This window comes from Actinia tenebrosa, unplaced genomic scaffold (genome assembly GCF_029948245.1).
Source record: "Actinia tenebrosa isolate PJP-AT-01 unplaced genomic scaffold, QUT_ActTen_1.0 PGA_scaffold1__47_contigs__length_23844297, whole genome shotgun sequence".
Taxonomy (NCBI): domain Eukaryota; kingdom Metazoa; phylum Cnidaria; class Anthozoa; order Actiniaria; family Actiniidae; genus Actinia; species Actinia tenebrosa.
This window is the reverse complement of record NW_028292578.1, coordinates 7,641,667-7,653,886: the sequence shown is the minus strand read 5'-3', so window position 1 is coordinate 7,653,886 and position 12,220 is coordinate 7,641,667. Positions and strand designations below refer to the sequence as shown.

The 12,220-nt window shown below is 37.9% G+C and overlaps 2 protein-coding genes across 3 annotated transcripts; both read left to right on the top strand.

Moving 5' to 3' along the window:
- Positions 1-7: 7 nt before the first annotated feature.
- On the top strand, positions 8-5,883 carry LOC116287245 (all-trans retinoic acid-induced differentiation factor). Its single transcript, XM_031693897.2, has 8 exons — positions 8-286; positions 517-585; positions 1,424-1,507; positions 1,781-1,896; positions 2,487-2,528; positions 2,822-2,877; positions 3,335-3,423; positions 4,233-5,883. The coding sequence occupies exons 1-8, from the start codon at positions 63-65 to the stop codon at positions 4,282-4,284; spliced, it is 732 nt and encodes a 243-aa protein (XP_031549757.2). The 5' UTR covers positions 8-62; the 3' UTR covers positions 4,285-5,883.
- Positions 5,884-6,536: 653 nt separating this feature from the next.
- LOC116287279 (uncharacterized) lies at positions 6,537-12,192 on the top strand. Of its 2 annotated transcripts, none has more exons than XM_089033077.1 (5): positions 6,537-7,023; positions 7,279-7,336; positions 8,060-8,129; positions 8,647-8,767; positions 10,943-11,164. In XM_089033077.1, exons 1-5 carry the CDS (start codon positions 6,679-6,681, stop codon positions 10,979-10,981), a joined length of 633 nt encoding a protein of 210 aa, XP_088889203.1. In that variant the 5' UTR covers positions 6,537-6,678; the 3' UTR covers positions 10,982-11,164. The 2 variants fall into 2 exon arrangements, with proteins under 2 accessions (XP_088889203.1, XP_031549806.2); XM_031693946.2 differs by lacking the exon at positions 10,943-11,164 and adding an exon at positions 11,293-12,192 and having other exon boundaries at positions 6,538-7,023.
- The last annotated feature ends 28 nt before the right edge of the window (positions 12,193-12,220 follow it).

Below are 12,220 nucleotides of genomic sequence, written 5' to 3'. Positions count from 1 at the left end.
CAATCTAAAGACTCCAAACATTTTCCTGGATTCCTTATTTTTATTTCTTTTTATAAAAAAGTATGTATCGTTTTACGATCAAGATTTTAGTTTTATTGTTATCATTCTTAGTTAGAGATTGTATATGTGAAGTTTTATGGAGATCGGCCTTCAGAGAGTCTATGAATCAAACCTCTTTGTGCACGTTCTGTGGAACAAAAACAACAGATTTTGTAGAAAATAACTGTCACCCTAACAACCACGTTTTCCGTCGTTGCTGTCTTGATTCAAGCAACAAAACAGTTGGGTAAGTCTAGCTATTTATCGTCCTAAATCTGTAAGACGGTGCTACGTTGATTACTAATCATTTGACAACAACAAAACAGTTTCTTTGTTAATACAACCTATGGACTTTATGAACGATTTAACCAATATCACAGTACTGTACCCTTCGAAAAGGGCTTTTGTAAGCTAAACAGCAAATAAAAAAGAAAATATAAGGAAATAAGGTTTCTCAACGCGTTGTTTTTCTTTCAGTGTTGACTTAAGTAACTGTAACATAAGAAGTATACAAGTTTTGGATAACGTGAAGGACATATCTTGGATGTAAGTAGATATGCATGAATACTGAAGAAATTTCATATGTCTATGGAAAACTAACAATATGCATGTGTTGTGCTATCAACCCTGCTAACGTCATGTCAAACATTTTCATTCTGAAGGGCTTATAAAATAACAGCGGGTCTATAAGTGAAGTCTGGCCAAAAGCGATATACTGTATGCTTGTCCAGCCAAATGCTTCTTAGGCCAGTTCTCTTGACTGGTTACACTGACTGGTCACATCGGTCGATCTTCTAAATATATTGGGCCAGTCATCATGCCCAGCCATTGCTCAAGCAAACAGTGTGAGCAGTGCCATTGCATGTGACTCGTTTGTCAGATTACACAGATATCATTGTAATTCGTAGGATCATACTCCAGGGATAATAAGTGCTTGTCACCCCCTTTCCTTTGGCAGTTAATTTCTAACTTTGTCATGTGTAACTGGGGTTTTTTTCTAGGGAGGAGAGTGAGGATAATATATATAATAATATAATAAATATATAAGTTCAATGATATATGTGTATCTGATAAACAAGTCAACATCCAACAGCATTGCTTGATCCCAGGGAAGAGATAATTTGTTGAGAAAGTAGTTGTAGTTGTAGTAGTAGCAAGTGATCCCATTCACAGTAAATCCTGGATATGCCAAACAAATTCTGTAATGTGATGCTGTGTTAATGTTTGCTTTGCCCCCTACCTCCCCCCCAAAAGATCACAATATCACAGCTTGGGCTACCTGTGGATAAAACCACAGCTATCCCAAAGAGTGATTTTGTAAAGACATACGAAGTTTTCGTGGGGCATGGAATATAACATATGTTCTTTTGGTTGTTTTATTCAGAAACCTTGCAAACAATTCAAACTTGGCCTGTTCTAACCAAACATTCTCAAACTTCTTTGAAGGATTCAAAATGCTGAATGAAATGTAAGTAGACTATGTAAACAGTACTACCATTAGATCATCATATTAAAATAAGACCTCTTCAAATGATATTTTTGTTGGAAGTGTATCCATTATATGTCTTCTCTGATAAAAAAAGAAATGATACTTTAAGAAATGAAATGTAGTCTGAAATGGGAAAACATTATGCCCAAGCTAAAAAGGGCTATTTATGAACAAGCACAATATCATGTGAATATCAGTGTATGGGAAAGGAAAAGAAAGGTGGTTAATTAATCTTTTTCTTTCAATTCTTAGTGTTCTTCCATCTCCATGCGACTGTCCTGGCAGTGATTTACTTTGGAATCAATCAAGAACTGTGAATAATTCAACAGTGTATTTAACACAAAAAAGCACTTGTAACCTCTATAATGGTATTCAGACACTTGTTTGTGTTTATTAATTCTATCCCTTTTTAACACAGTCCATTAGAGTTTTGGACATTTCTTTCAAGTTAATAAACACTTTGAATTTGGTCTAAAAACTTGACTATAACTTATTATTTTCAACCCAATTTTCCTTGCATTTGAACTGTCTTAGTTATTGGTGCTAAATTTGATTGCGATGTAAGGCCCTGGCTAAACGAGGAAACATGTTTCCCTAAATGTTTCCTAAGGTGGCAAAACTGTTAGGAAACATCGGGAAACAATGTTTCCATGCATCTTGGAAACATGAAATGTTTCTGCCGCAGAGCAAAAACATTTTTTGCGTCTTGGAAGCAAAAGTTGTTGCACGTAGCAATGTTTCGCATGTGGCTAAACTGGGAAACAACGAAGGCAACATGTGCGCGGTAAACATGTTTCTGGAAACATGTTTCCTCATTTAGCCAGGGCCTAAGCTTTGCTTATTTTGACATATATCTATTACCTCAATATGCAGGACCCAAACCTTTCCCACTAATCAACATCATTGAAAGATATTTTTTTTTCTGGATGAATTAATGAATTTCTGATTTCCTCTTTAGTATCATGTCCATATAATTCACTATGCAGCAATAATGGTCCAGGTATGTATTAGAAAATATCTGTACTACCTTCATGGAGGGGATTGGAAATTCCAAGGGTAGGCAAAGGATTGAGGAGAGTAATAAGCAGAAAATATCCGAACCTCCCCCATACCTCCCCCATAGAGGGAGTTTGGAATTTCTGAGGGGTGGTGAGGGTCTGAGGAAGATATATTTCGTAGTTGCTGAAAAATTGAGGTTTACAGGTAATTCGTTGGACTATATAACACTCCTGTTTGTTTGTTGAACAGTGAAAATGTTGGGTCCATTCAATAATACTCTTGCTTTGTCATCAGGGTTCTATGAATGCTTGTGTGATGAAAACTGGATTGGTTACAAATGTTTAATCAAGGTAAATACTTTTTTGGAGTGGGGAACGATAATATGGAAAATTCATAGCCATACACATACATAGCCACACCATATCTTACCCTAGCTGTAACTACATGCCAATTGTTGGATGAATTACTGGAAAGGCCATTTCAGTGTTCAGTATATTGTACCATACATGCTGTAAGGCAGTAGTGTACGATATATGTCTCCCACTCCTAAGAAAACCACTCTATATAAAAATGTATGATATATTTTCAGAGTTGAAAAGGTCATTTCTTTAAGTGCAAGTTAGTCTTGTAGACTAAGTTTCATATGGCATGTATTAATATTTGAAATATTATAAATTTCCCAATTATTATCAACATTAAATTTGCTTGATAATGACAACATGTCGACTTCGAAACATTGCACCAAATTTGTGTTATTTTTTTATTGTGACTTCAATATTGAATATGGTTTTTTTCTTTTTGTAATAGAAAGGACTACCTCTAGTTATAATATTGGGTTGCATTGCTGGTGGAACTATTTTGATAATCATTCCTATAGCCTTATTAATCAATAGACGGTAAGTAAATATAACTCACTGTATTAAAGACAAAGCTGTTGGCTTTTATGATGTATAGTTCATAAATAAAAGCATGGGTAGGAGGGGTTATATAAGCCTACTTGTGACTCACTAATGCAAGCTGGGAATAATTCCTAATCTCCTATGCTGGGGGGAATGGGGCTTCTGCAAACCTTCTTACCTCAAAGATTGATATTCACATATTCCAATTGGATACTGTGCTTGACTGCTCTTTAAATGAAGAGATAACTAGATAAAAACTAGTGTGAGCTGCATCGGTGTTTCTAATGAAACAGTATATATGATAAAAAGTTAGAATTATACACTGTGAAAAGATGAAAAAACTGACGTTTTGGATGCTAGGACCGGCTCTTTTACTCCGACCAAGGACTAGGGTCCGAAATGTCAGTAAGTTTTTTCATCTATTCACAGGTTTATAATTGACCTTTTTATCATGACTGCTCTTTAAATGACAATGTTTTTCTGAAATCCATTTTTTGAATTCATTCACTCATTTGTTTGTTCATTCATTCATTTCTTTGTTCATTCATCCATCCATTTTATTTTATTCACTCATTTTGTTATTTATTTCTTATCAATGTAATACGTTTAAATATAGAGACCAATTTGAATATTTATTGTTCTGGACTGCCTACTGGCCTCATGTTCACATGGAACATAAAAACATTTTCATATGTATGAGAAGCTAGTCAGTCACTAGTCAGTGCAGAACAATAGTATTCAAATTGGTTGCCATATTTCAATTCAGAGTATTGCTTGAATGTCATTGATTTTTCATTTTCTTATAGGAAAAGAATGTATTCTGGTTATACTTATGTCGAAGGAACAACGCAAACCTGAAAATCACTACTTAACAAACTCCTAGATTATCAATCACTTGATTGATTAATTATTATAAATGATTATTTAAAAAAAAGGTCCTTCTTGGTAAGAAGTCGACTGGAAATTCACTGACATATTGGAGTGTCATCATTTTGAATAGACTTCTTTACCTTGGGTGTAATGTTTTCCCATTTCAGACTACGTGTCATTTACTTGAAATTAAGATTCTTTGTTTGAGTTGTATCCATATTCATGTGTCTTCTCTTGTGCAACTGTTAAACAAAGATATGAAATGGGAAAACATTATGCCTGAGGTGAAGAGGTACATGTATATTATTGGACGAAACAGAAGACCTCTGTAAAAGGCTTTAATTTTTTCATTCAAGCAATCTTACTAATAACGAATTTTAATTCTTATATTTATTTTTTAATGATTTTTATTGAAGTGTGCAGCACTGTTAGTAATTTCTATACGAAATGTTACAATATTATTTCATATCCTAAGCACATTTGCCTTCCACAGGTCTCAGGTTCAATATCTGGACCCACCTTGATTTGAGGGTTTTTCTTGTGGATCTCTGGTTTTCCTCTCTCTGCAAAACCTAACATGCTAAATTTCAATTCAATCTGTGAGTTAGCCATGCCCTGACTTAGATCAGTCAGAGTTTGTTTCAGGGTTCAATCTGTGAGTTACCCATGCCCTGACTTAGATCAGCCCAGAGGTTGTTTCAGGGTTCAATCTGTGAGTTACCTATGCCCTGACTTTGATCAGCCCAGAGTTTGTTTCAGGGTATTAATAAAATGTGAAGAATAATTTCCACATGGCTGCTTGAATGAGAAGTATAGCTGCTTGTAAAGAATTTATTGTAAAGTACTTAAGGGCTCAAATTTGGTTTTTTTCCCCTTTCATATAGATTTATGGTTGGGTAGCTTATCATAGTATTATCACTAGCAAAATGATTTAAATTTGCAGATATGGTCTAACAGAAAAGGAAAAAATATGTACAGTGTCTGGATAGATAAAGCTAGAACCAAAAATAGCAATCATATTATGACAAATTCAACTGTCAAATATATTATATCAAGCCCCGTTTACACTGGCGATTTTTTTGGCAATTTTCCGAAATATGAAATCTTTTGTCTCATCCTTCAAAAGAGACATTCGTCTAGGAAAATCTTGGTATTCTGAATAAAACTTTACAAGTAAATTCTTTACCATTATTTATTATGGACAAAATCGCAAAAAAAAATCGCATCAAAAATCGCCGCAAAAATCGCTAGTGTAAACGGGGCTTTAAAGTTTCTTTTTATTGATGGATGTTGCAAACCCGTTCACAGAAACAGAGGAAAAGAAAAGCTTTTATCCGAAACTATATTTGAATCGAACACTTCTACGCTCTTAGAAAGTTACTTTGTTAAATATTATTAATAACTGTGTAAATTTTTGGGGGGTGGGGCTCATAAATGAGCGTATTTTTTTGTCATTTCTGTTCACATGTCATTCTGGATAGGCGCTTTATTAATTATATTATAATATTATTAAATCTGAATTAGTTCAGTGTATTCCTCGAACTTGCCATTTAATAAACATGAACTAATGGTTTGAATTTGAATATTGGTTAGTCTTTCGTTTTTGTACTATAATCGCTAGTCAGGTAAAGACAGGTGATAGAATAGGACCTGTCATCGTATGTGAGGAGAGTTGCTTGTTGCTCCTGGCGGCTTCGAGGATTTTTCTCCACTAATATTTTCCTCTGTCGTTGTCTCGCGAAAGTCAACGCTTTCTTTTCCAGGTTAATCTCATAAAGTTCCCCTTCTTCCTTTCTTCCTTTCTTTCTTTCTTTCTTCCTTCCTTTCCGTTACTTTCTTTCTTTCTTTCTTTCTTTCTTTTTTTCTTTCTTTCGAACATTCTCGCTGATGTACTTACGTAACACCATTTGAACTTATCTAAACAGTATGATATATTTACTGAACAGAAAATACCTAGTTTCCAAAAGACAAAAGTAAAGCAAATTCAATTTGAGATTTTACATTTAATACCAATACGAAAGCTCAAAAAACGTTTTCTTACAATGTTAAACTTTTATTATGCATTGTTTTCGACGATTTATTTAGCTGTGCAAACCTTCGCCGTTTTGTGATATTGTACGTTTGTGAATCTCCTTGGAAATTTAAACTTTATATGACAGTTGTTGGCACTTCAAATCGTGGTTAGACAATAAAATTCGCATTAACCGACCTAAAGTCAATTACTTAGCCAAATGGGAACCTTTTCGATCAAAGGTTTGACAGTACCACTTATTTCCTCGGCCGAATAAACACACAAACTAAAAACACTTTGTAACGTACCTGACTACACCTGACATACAAGAACAAATAAAAAAAGCAGGATAAAACGTAACTTTAGAAAAAATGTTTTGCAATATGTTTGCTAGCAGAACTTTTGTAAAAGTTTGCATGTATTTGTCTTGTCTTGCTGGCCTTGGTATCGCTTCCTTGATCAATGCTGAAGTCATTTCGTCGTTCTTTGGAGTAACGAGAGAGAAGGACATTGAAAGAAATAGCCTTGAAGTGGCTTCTTTTACACGAGAAACTCAAGTATTAAACTGTGTGCTTAGTTGCTTGCGAGAAAAGAACTGTTCACTGTCAAGCTTCAATGGTAAAGATATTGGAGCTTGTCTTCTTTATCGTAAAAGCAATTCTTCAGAGCTTGAAGATAGTAGTTTGAGAAGTCCAGACTTTACCCATTTCAAGAAGGTAATGATTATCAAATGCCTGAATTTTATTCTTACTAAAAATCTCAAATAATATTATCAATATAATAATGAAAAACTAATGAGTAAATGTAGTTCGGCAGAATTTAAAAAAAAATTTTTTTTGCATCGGTTTTTCGAATACTATTCACTCTTGAAAATCACTGCAAAGGAGTAGTCATTGCCTACTGAGAAAATAGTATTCCCTAAGAAAACTCGCTATTTACATTAAATTTGTGTTATTGTCTTTCTGCAATAGCTTGGTGAATATGATCCTCAAAAAAAGCGATTCATGAACGACCCAGATCTAGATGATGGTAAGTACCTAAAAGTGCAAACCATATATACGTGAAACTCAGTGCTGGTCACCCATTTCTGGTAAGACTTCGCTCAACTGGATTCAGACTCATTTTCATTGAAGCCCAAGTTTTATTCCACTGGGCGGAATCAGCATAACGGAAAGCCATGAAAACAATGCACCAGATATGCTAGCCTTTTTAGCATAAATTATTCAATCGATTCCGTGTGTGGAAGAGATGCAAGGGGTTAGCTGTAGATGGTCTGGGGGCCGGCTGGGCACCCAAGGGCAGAAGGCCTTAATCGCCGTAAGGTCCGAAGTCCATACGACGCCTCAGCTCTGCGGATGTCTGGGGGTATGCGGGCACAGTAGAATCTATAGTTGAATTTCTGACGGTGGTTCGAACCCCATCGTATCCAGATAAGATGTTTCTTTTAAAAAATGCATATTATTGTCATCTTGGCAATAAATATATTTTAAAAAAGCCGGAGTGACTGTCCAATTCCTTTATTTGCTCATATTCAGAATTAGTTATCAATCTCGACTGAGTTTATGTTCCTGGTTTGAAATGTTGCCTGGGACTCTAGAGATTACTCGACTTGGTTTTGATTTTCGGTATTTCTTTCTATATGTGGTTATAATTTCTGTTTATATCTTTATAATTTACAATATCATACTATACTCGACTTCATCCAATAATTGTCAATAATTGACTATCAGTCACATACTTTTATTTTATCAGGCTCTATTTCAGCCTTCAAACAATCGAAAAGTGAACCTACTTCTTGCGCTGATATTAACAACAAAACAAAGTAAGTATTAGAACTCTCTAAAAATTTGCTTGAGACTAAGAATCGTTATGAAATTAACTGATGTCTCGTTCGCTGTGACCTAGCTCGCGTGAACAACGATGTAATCTCACTAAAACACCTGTAAGTAGGGTTGGACTTATTCGATCTTTCGGTTATACAACAATTCGATAAACTAGTGTGCAATGTTTCAGACCATGTGGCTCTCCCTTTGGTATATGAGATTCTTTGATTGAGCCCTACCCTAGAACTACATGCATCTTTCGCCTTGGCCTGGCCAAGCTTGAGCAATAACTACACTCAAAGAAATGACATGATCGTGACTCAACTTGAATGGGTTTATTGATTATGGCTCATTATATGAAAGCTGACACGAGCTCTGAAATTTAAAGCATTGGCATTACAACAGTGAAAACTGGGAATGATAAAATTTAATCTTGACCTCCAAAATAATCAAGTACACTTCTCGAAATAGCTAAAATACTTATATAAAACTAAGAGGAATAAATATCATTTGTAGTGGAATATACAGCATAAAGCTTCCAGATGACAAATATGCACAAGTGTATTGTATCATGGAGAATATCACAGGATGTGATAATGGTGGCTGGGCACTCGCCATGAAGATTAATGGTTACAAGGTGAATTAATTCTTACTTTGATACATGCATTATTTTGATATTGTATAAACCTGATTCAGAATACGTACCATGTCCCTTCTCACCAAAAAATCGAAATTTCGTTAGAAAGCTGAGAAATCTTTGGGTACGAGAATGTTAGTTAGGCCATCTGAGACTATACGGAATTTTTGTGCTTTTATGTTTTCTGACTAAAACGGGAAAAATCACATTCCTAACTCAAAGGTCCTGCTTCATGAATTATGCCCATATTCAAGGGCGGATTCAGCCAAAATTTTAGGGGGGGGGGGGGCTAACTGAGTTTAGGGGGGGCTAATTGAGTTTAGGGGGGAGCTAATTGAGTTTAGGGGGGGGTAATTGAGTTTAGGGGGGGGCTAATTGAGTTTAGGGGGGGGCTAATTGAGTTTAGGGGGGGGGCTAACTGAGTTTAGGGGGGGCTAATTGAGTTTAGGGGGGGGCTAACTGAGTTTAGGGGGGGCTAATTGAGTTTAGGGGGGGCTAATTGAGTTTGGGGGGGGGCTAATTGAGTTTAGGGGGGGGGCTAATTGAGTTTAGGGGGGGGCTAATTGAGTTTAGGGAGGGGGGCTAATTGAGTTTAGGGAGGGGGTTCTAATTGAGTTTAGGGGGGGGGGCTAATTGAGTTTGGGGGGGGGTTCTAATTGAGTTTAGGGGGGGCTAACTGAGTTTAGGGGGGGCTAATTGAGTTTAGGGGGGGCTAATTGAGTTTAGGGGGGGGGGGCTAATTGAGTTTAGGGAGGGGGTTCTAATTGAGTTTAGGGGGGGGGCTAATTGAGTTTGGGGGGGGTTCTAATTGAGTTTAGGGGGGGGCTAACTGAGTTTAGGGGGGGCTAATTGAGTTTAGGGGGGGCTAATTGAGTTTAGGGGGGGCTAATTGAGTTTAGGGGGGGGGGGGCTAATTGAGTTTAGGGAGGGGGTTCTAATTGAGTTTAGGGGGGGGGGGCTAATTGAGTTTGGGGGGGGGGGTTCTAATTGAGTTTAGGGGGGGGGCTAATTGAGTTTGGGGGGGGGTTCTAATTGAGTTTAGGGGGGGGCTAATTGAGTTTAGGGAGGGGGTTCTAATTGAGTTTAGGGGGGGGGCTAACTGAGTTTAGGGGGGGCTAATTGAGTTTAGGGGGGGCTAATTGAGTTTAGGGGGGGGGCTAATTGAGTTTAGGGAGGGGGTTCTAATTGAGTTTAGGGGGGGGCTAATTGAGTTTGGGGGGGTTCTAATTGAGTTTAGGGGGGGCTAATTGAGTTTAGGGGGGGCTAATTGAGTTTAGGGGGGGCTAATTGAGTTTAGGGGGGGCTAATTTTAGGGGGGGCTAATTGAGTTTGGGGGGGGGGGTTCTAATTGAGTTTAGGGGGGGCTAACTGAGTTTAGGGAGGGGGGCTAATTGAGTTTAGGGAGGGGGTTCTAATTGAGTTTAGGGGGGGGCTAACTGAGTTTAGGGGGGGGGGGCTAACTGAGTTTAGGGAGGGGGGCTAATTGAGTTTAGGGAGGAGGGCTAATTGAGTTTAGGGAGGGGGTTCTAATTGAGTTTAGGGGGGGGGGCTAACTGAGTTTAGGGAGGGGGGCTAATTGAGTTTAGGGAGGGGGTTCTAATTGAGTTTAGGGAGGGGGGCTAATTGAGTTTAGGGAGGGGGGCTAATTGAGTTTAGGGGGGGGGGCTAATTGAGTTTAGGGAGGGGGGCTAACTGAGTTTAGGGGGGGGCTAATTGAGTTTAGGGGGGGGCTAATTGAGTTTAGGGAGGGGGGGCTAATTGAGTTTAGGGAGGGGGTTCTAATTGAGTTTAGGGGGGGCTAATTGAGTTTGGGGGGGGCTAACTGAGTTTAGGGGGGGCTAATTGAGTTTAGGGGGGGCTAATTGAGTTTAGGGGGGGGGCTAATTGAGTTTAGGGGGGGGCTAATTGAGTTTAGGGGGGGGCTAATTGAGTTTAGGGAGGGGGTTCTAATTGAGTTTAGGGGGGGGGGCTAATTGAGTTTGGGGGGGGGGGCTAATTGAGCTTCTTCCGTCAACACAACGGAAAAGGGGTTGTTGAAGGGGTTGCTTCAGCCCCCCCTTTGCCCACCCCCCCCCCCCCCCCCTTGAACCGCCCTTGATATTCCATATAAAAGGGAAACTACGTTGTTCGGCATTGAACGAATATATTACATTTTGAAGGGTGTTACTTTCTCAGATTTCAGATTTCAAATCTCTGACCGACAACGTTTTTTGAAATATGTGTATAGCAATTATACAAGAGGCAGATGTGTGTCGTCCAGGATTTTCCGTTTGGGTACGGTTCATTCCCACGTCATTTCGACAAATTATGCCTCCCTCCCCTCCCATCTGCTCTACCCAAAACACACTGCACTTGACAGTGGCAAGGAAGGATGTCTCAGGGAGGGAGGGAGCTCCCTGAGAGGTGAGAAATGAAAGAGGAAAATAGCAAAAGCTAGCCACTGTATTCATATGACCAATAAAATCAATAATATAGCAATATAAAGAACAAATTTGATGACCCAAGTCTTCATTTTCTATATACAGTCAACGTTTACATTCGAGTCGTCTTACTGGACTAACACACAAACTCTGAACTACCCGACAAACATGGCGAGTCTAGATGACGAAGAAATTAAATCTCCCATATTCTCTGAAATTAAAGCAAGTAAAATCTGCATTGGAATGAAGCAAGGAAACGAGACGCGCTGGCTACAAATTCAACTTAACGTAAATTCTCTTCGCTCTCTTTTCGCAAGCGGGAAGCCTTATGGGACTAATCTTGGGAAGTCTTCTTGGAAAAACCTGATCAAAGGATCGTCTGTACAAGAAGTTTGTTCCGTAGAAGGCATCAATCGTGTCACCGGGAAGCCAGGCTCTGTACTTAAGATAAGATTAGGATTAATAGGAAGCGGTAAGCCATGTAATGCCCCTAAATCGTTCATTGGTTTTGGATCGAGTATTATAGCGTCCAGTGGGAACGTTATTGTGGGACAACATGAAATAAAAACTTTTGGATATATTTTAGTGAAGTGAGGAAAGAAAAAATGAGGGATGCTTCATTAGTTGATGCACTATTACTGATATTACTACCACTGACAGTTTGCTTCAGTGGTGTAACGTTGGTTTTGAGGAGTGGCTGTAGACAACAGTTTTACTTAACAAAAGCATACGATTTTAAATCCTTAACCCTTTTGCCCAGATAAAAACATAATGGTATCAAGACAAGACGCATTATGAGCTTTGTTTCCTTTTAAATAGAAAATTTCTTTAAACCAAATATTAATGATATGTTATTCTGAAATAAAAACAGAGCTTGGGCTTCCTGTGGTCTACAACTGCGGTTGTCCGTTTATCGGATTCATTTACTTCTGTTAACATATGTAACTATGAATCTAATAAGGATAGGAATGAAAAATTAAAACAAAAATGAAATAAAATAAAATAACGGCAATAAAGCCCGAGAAATCAAACC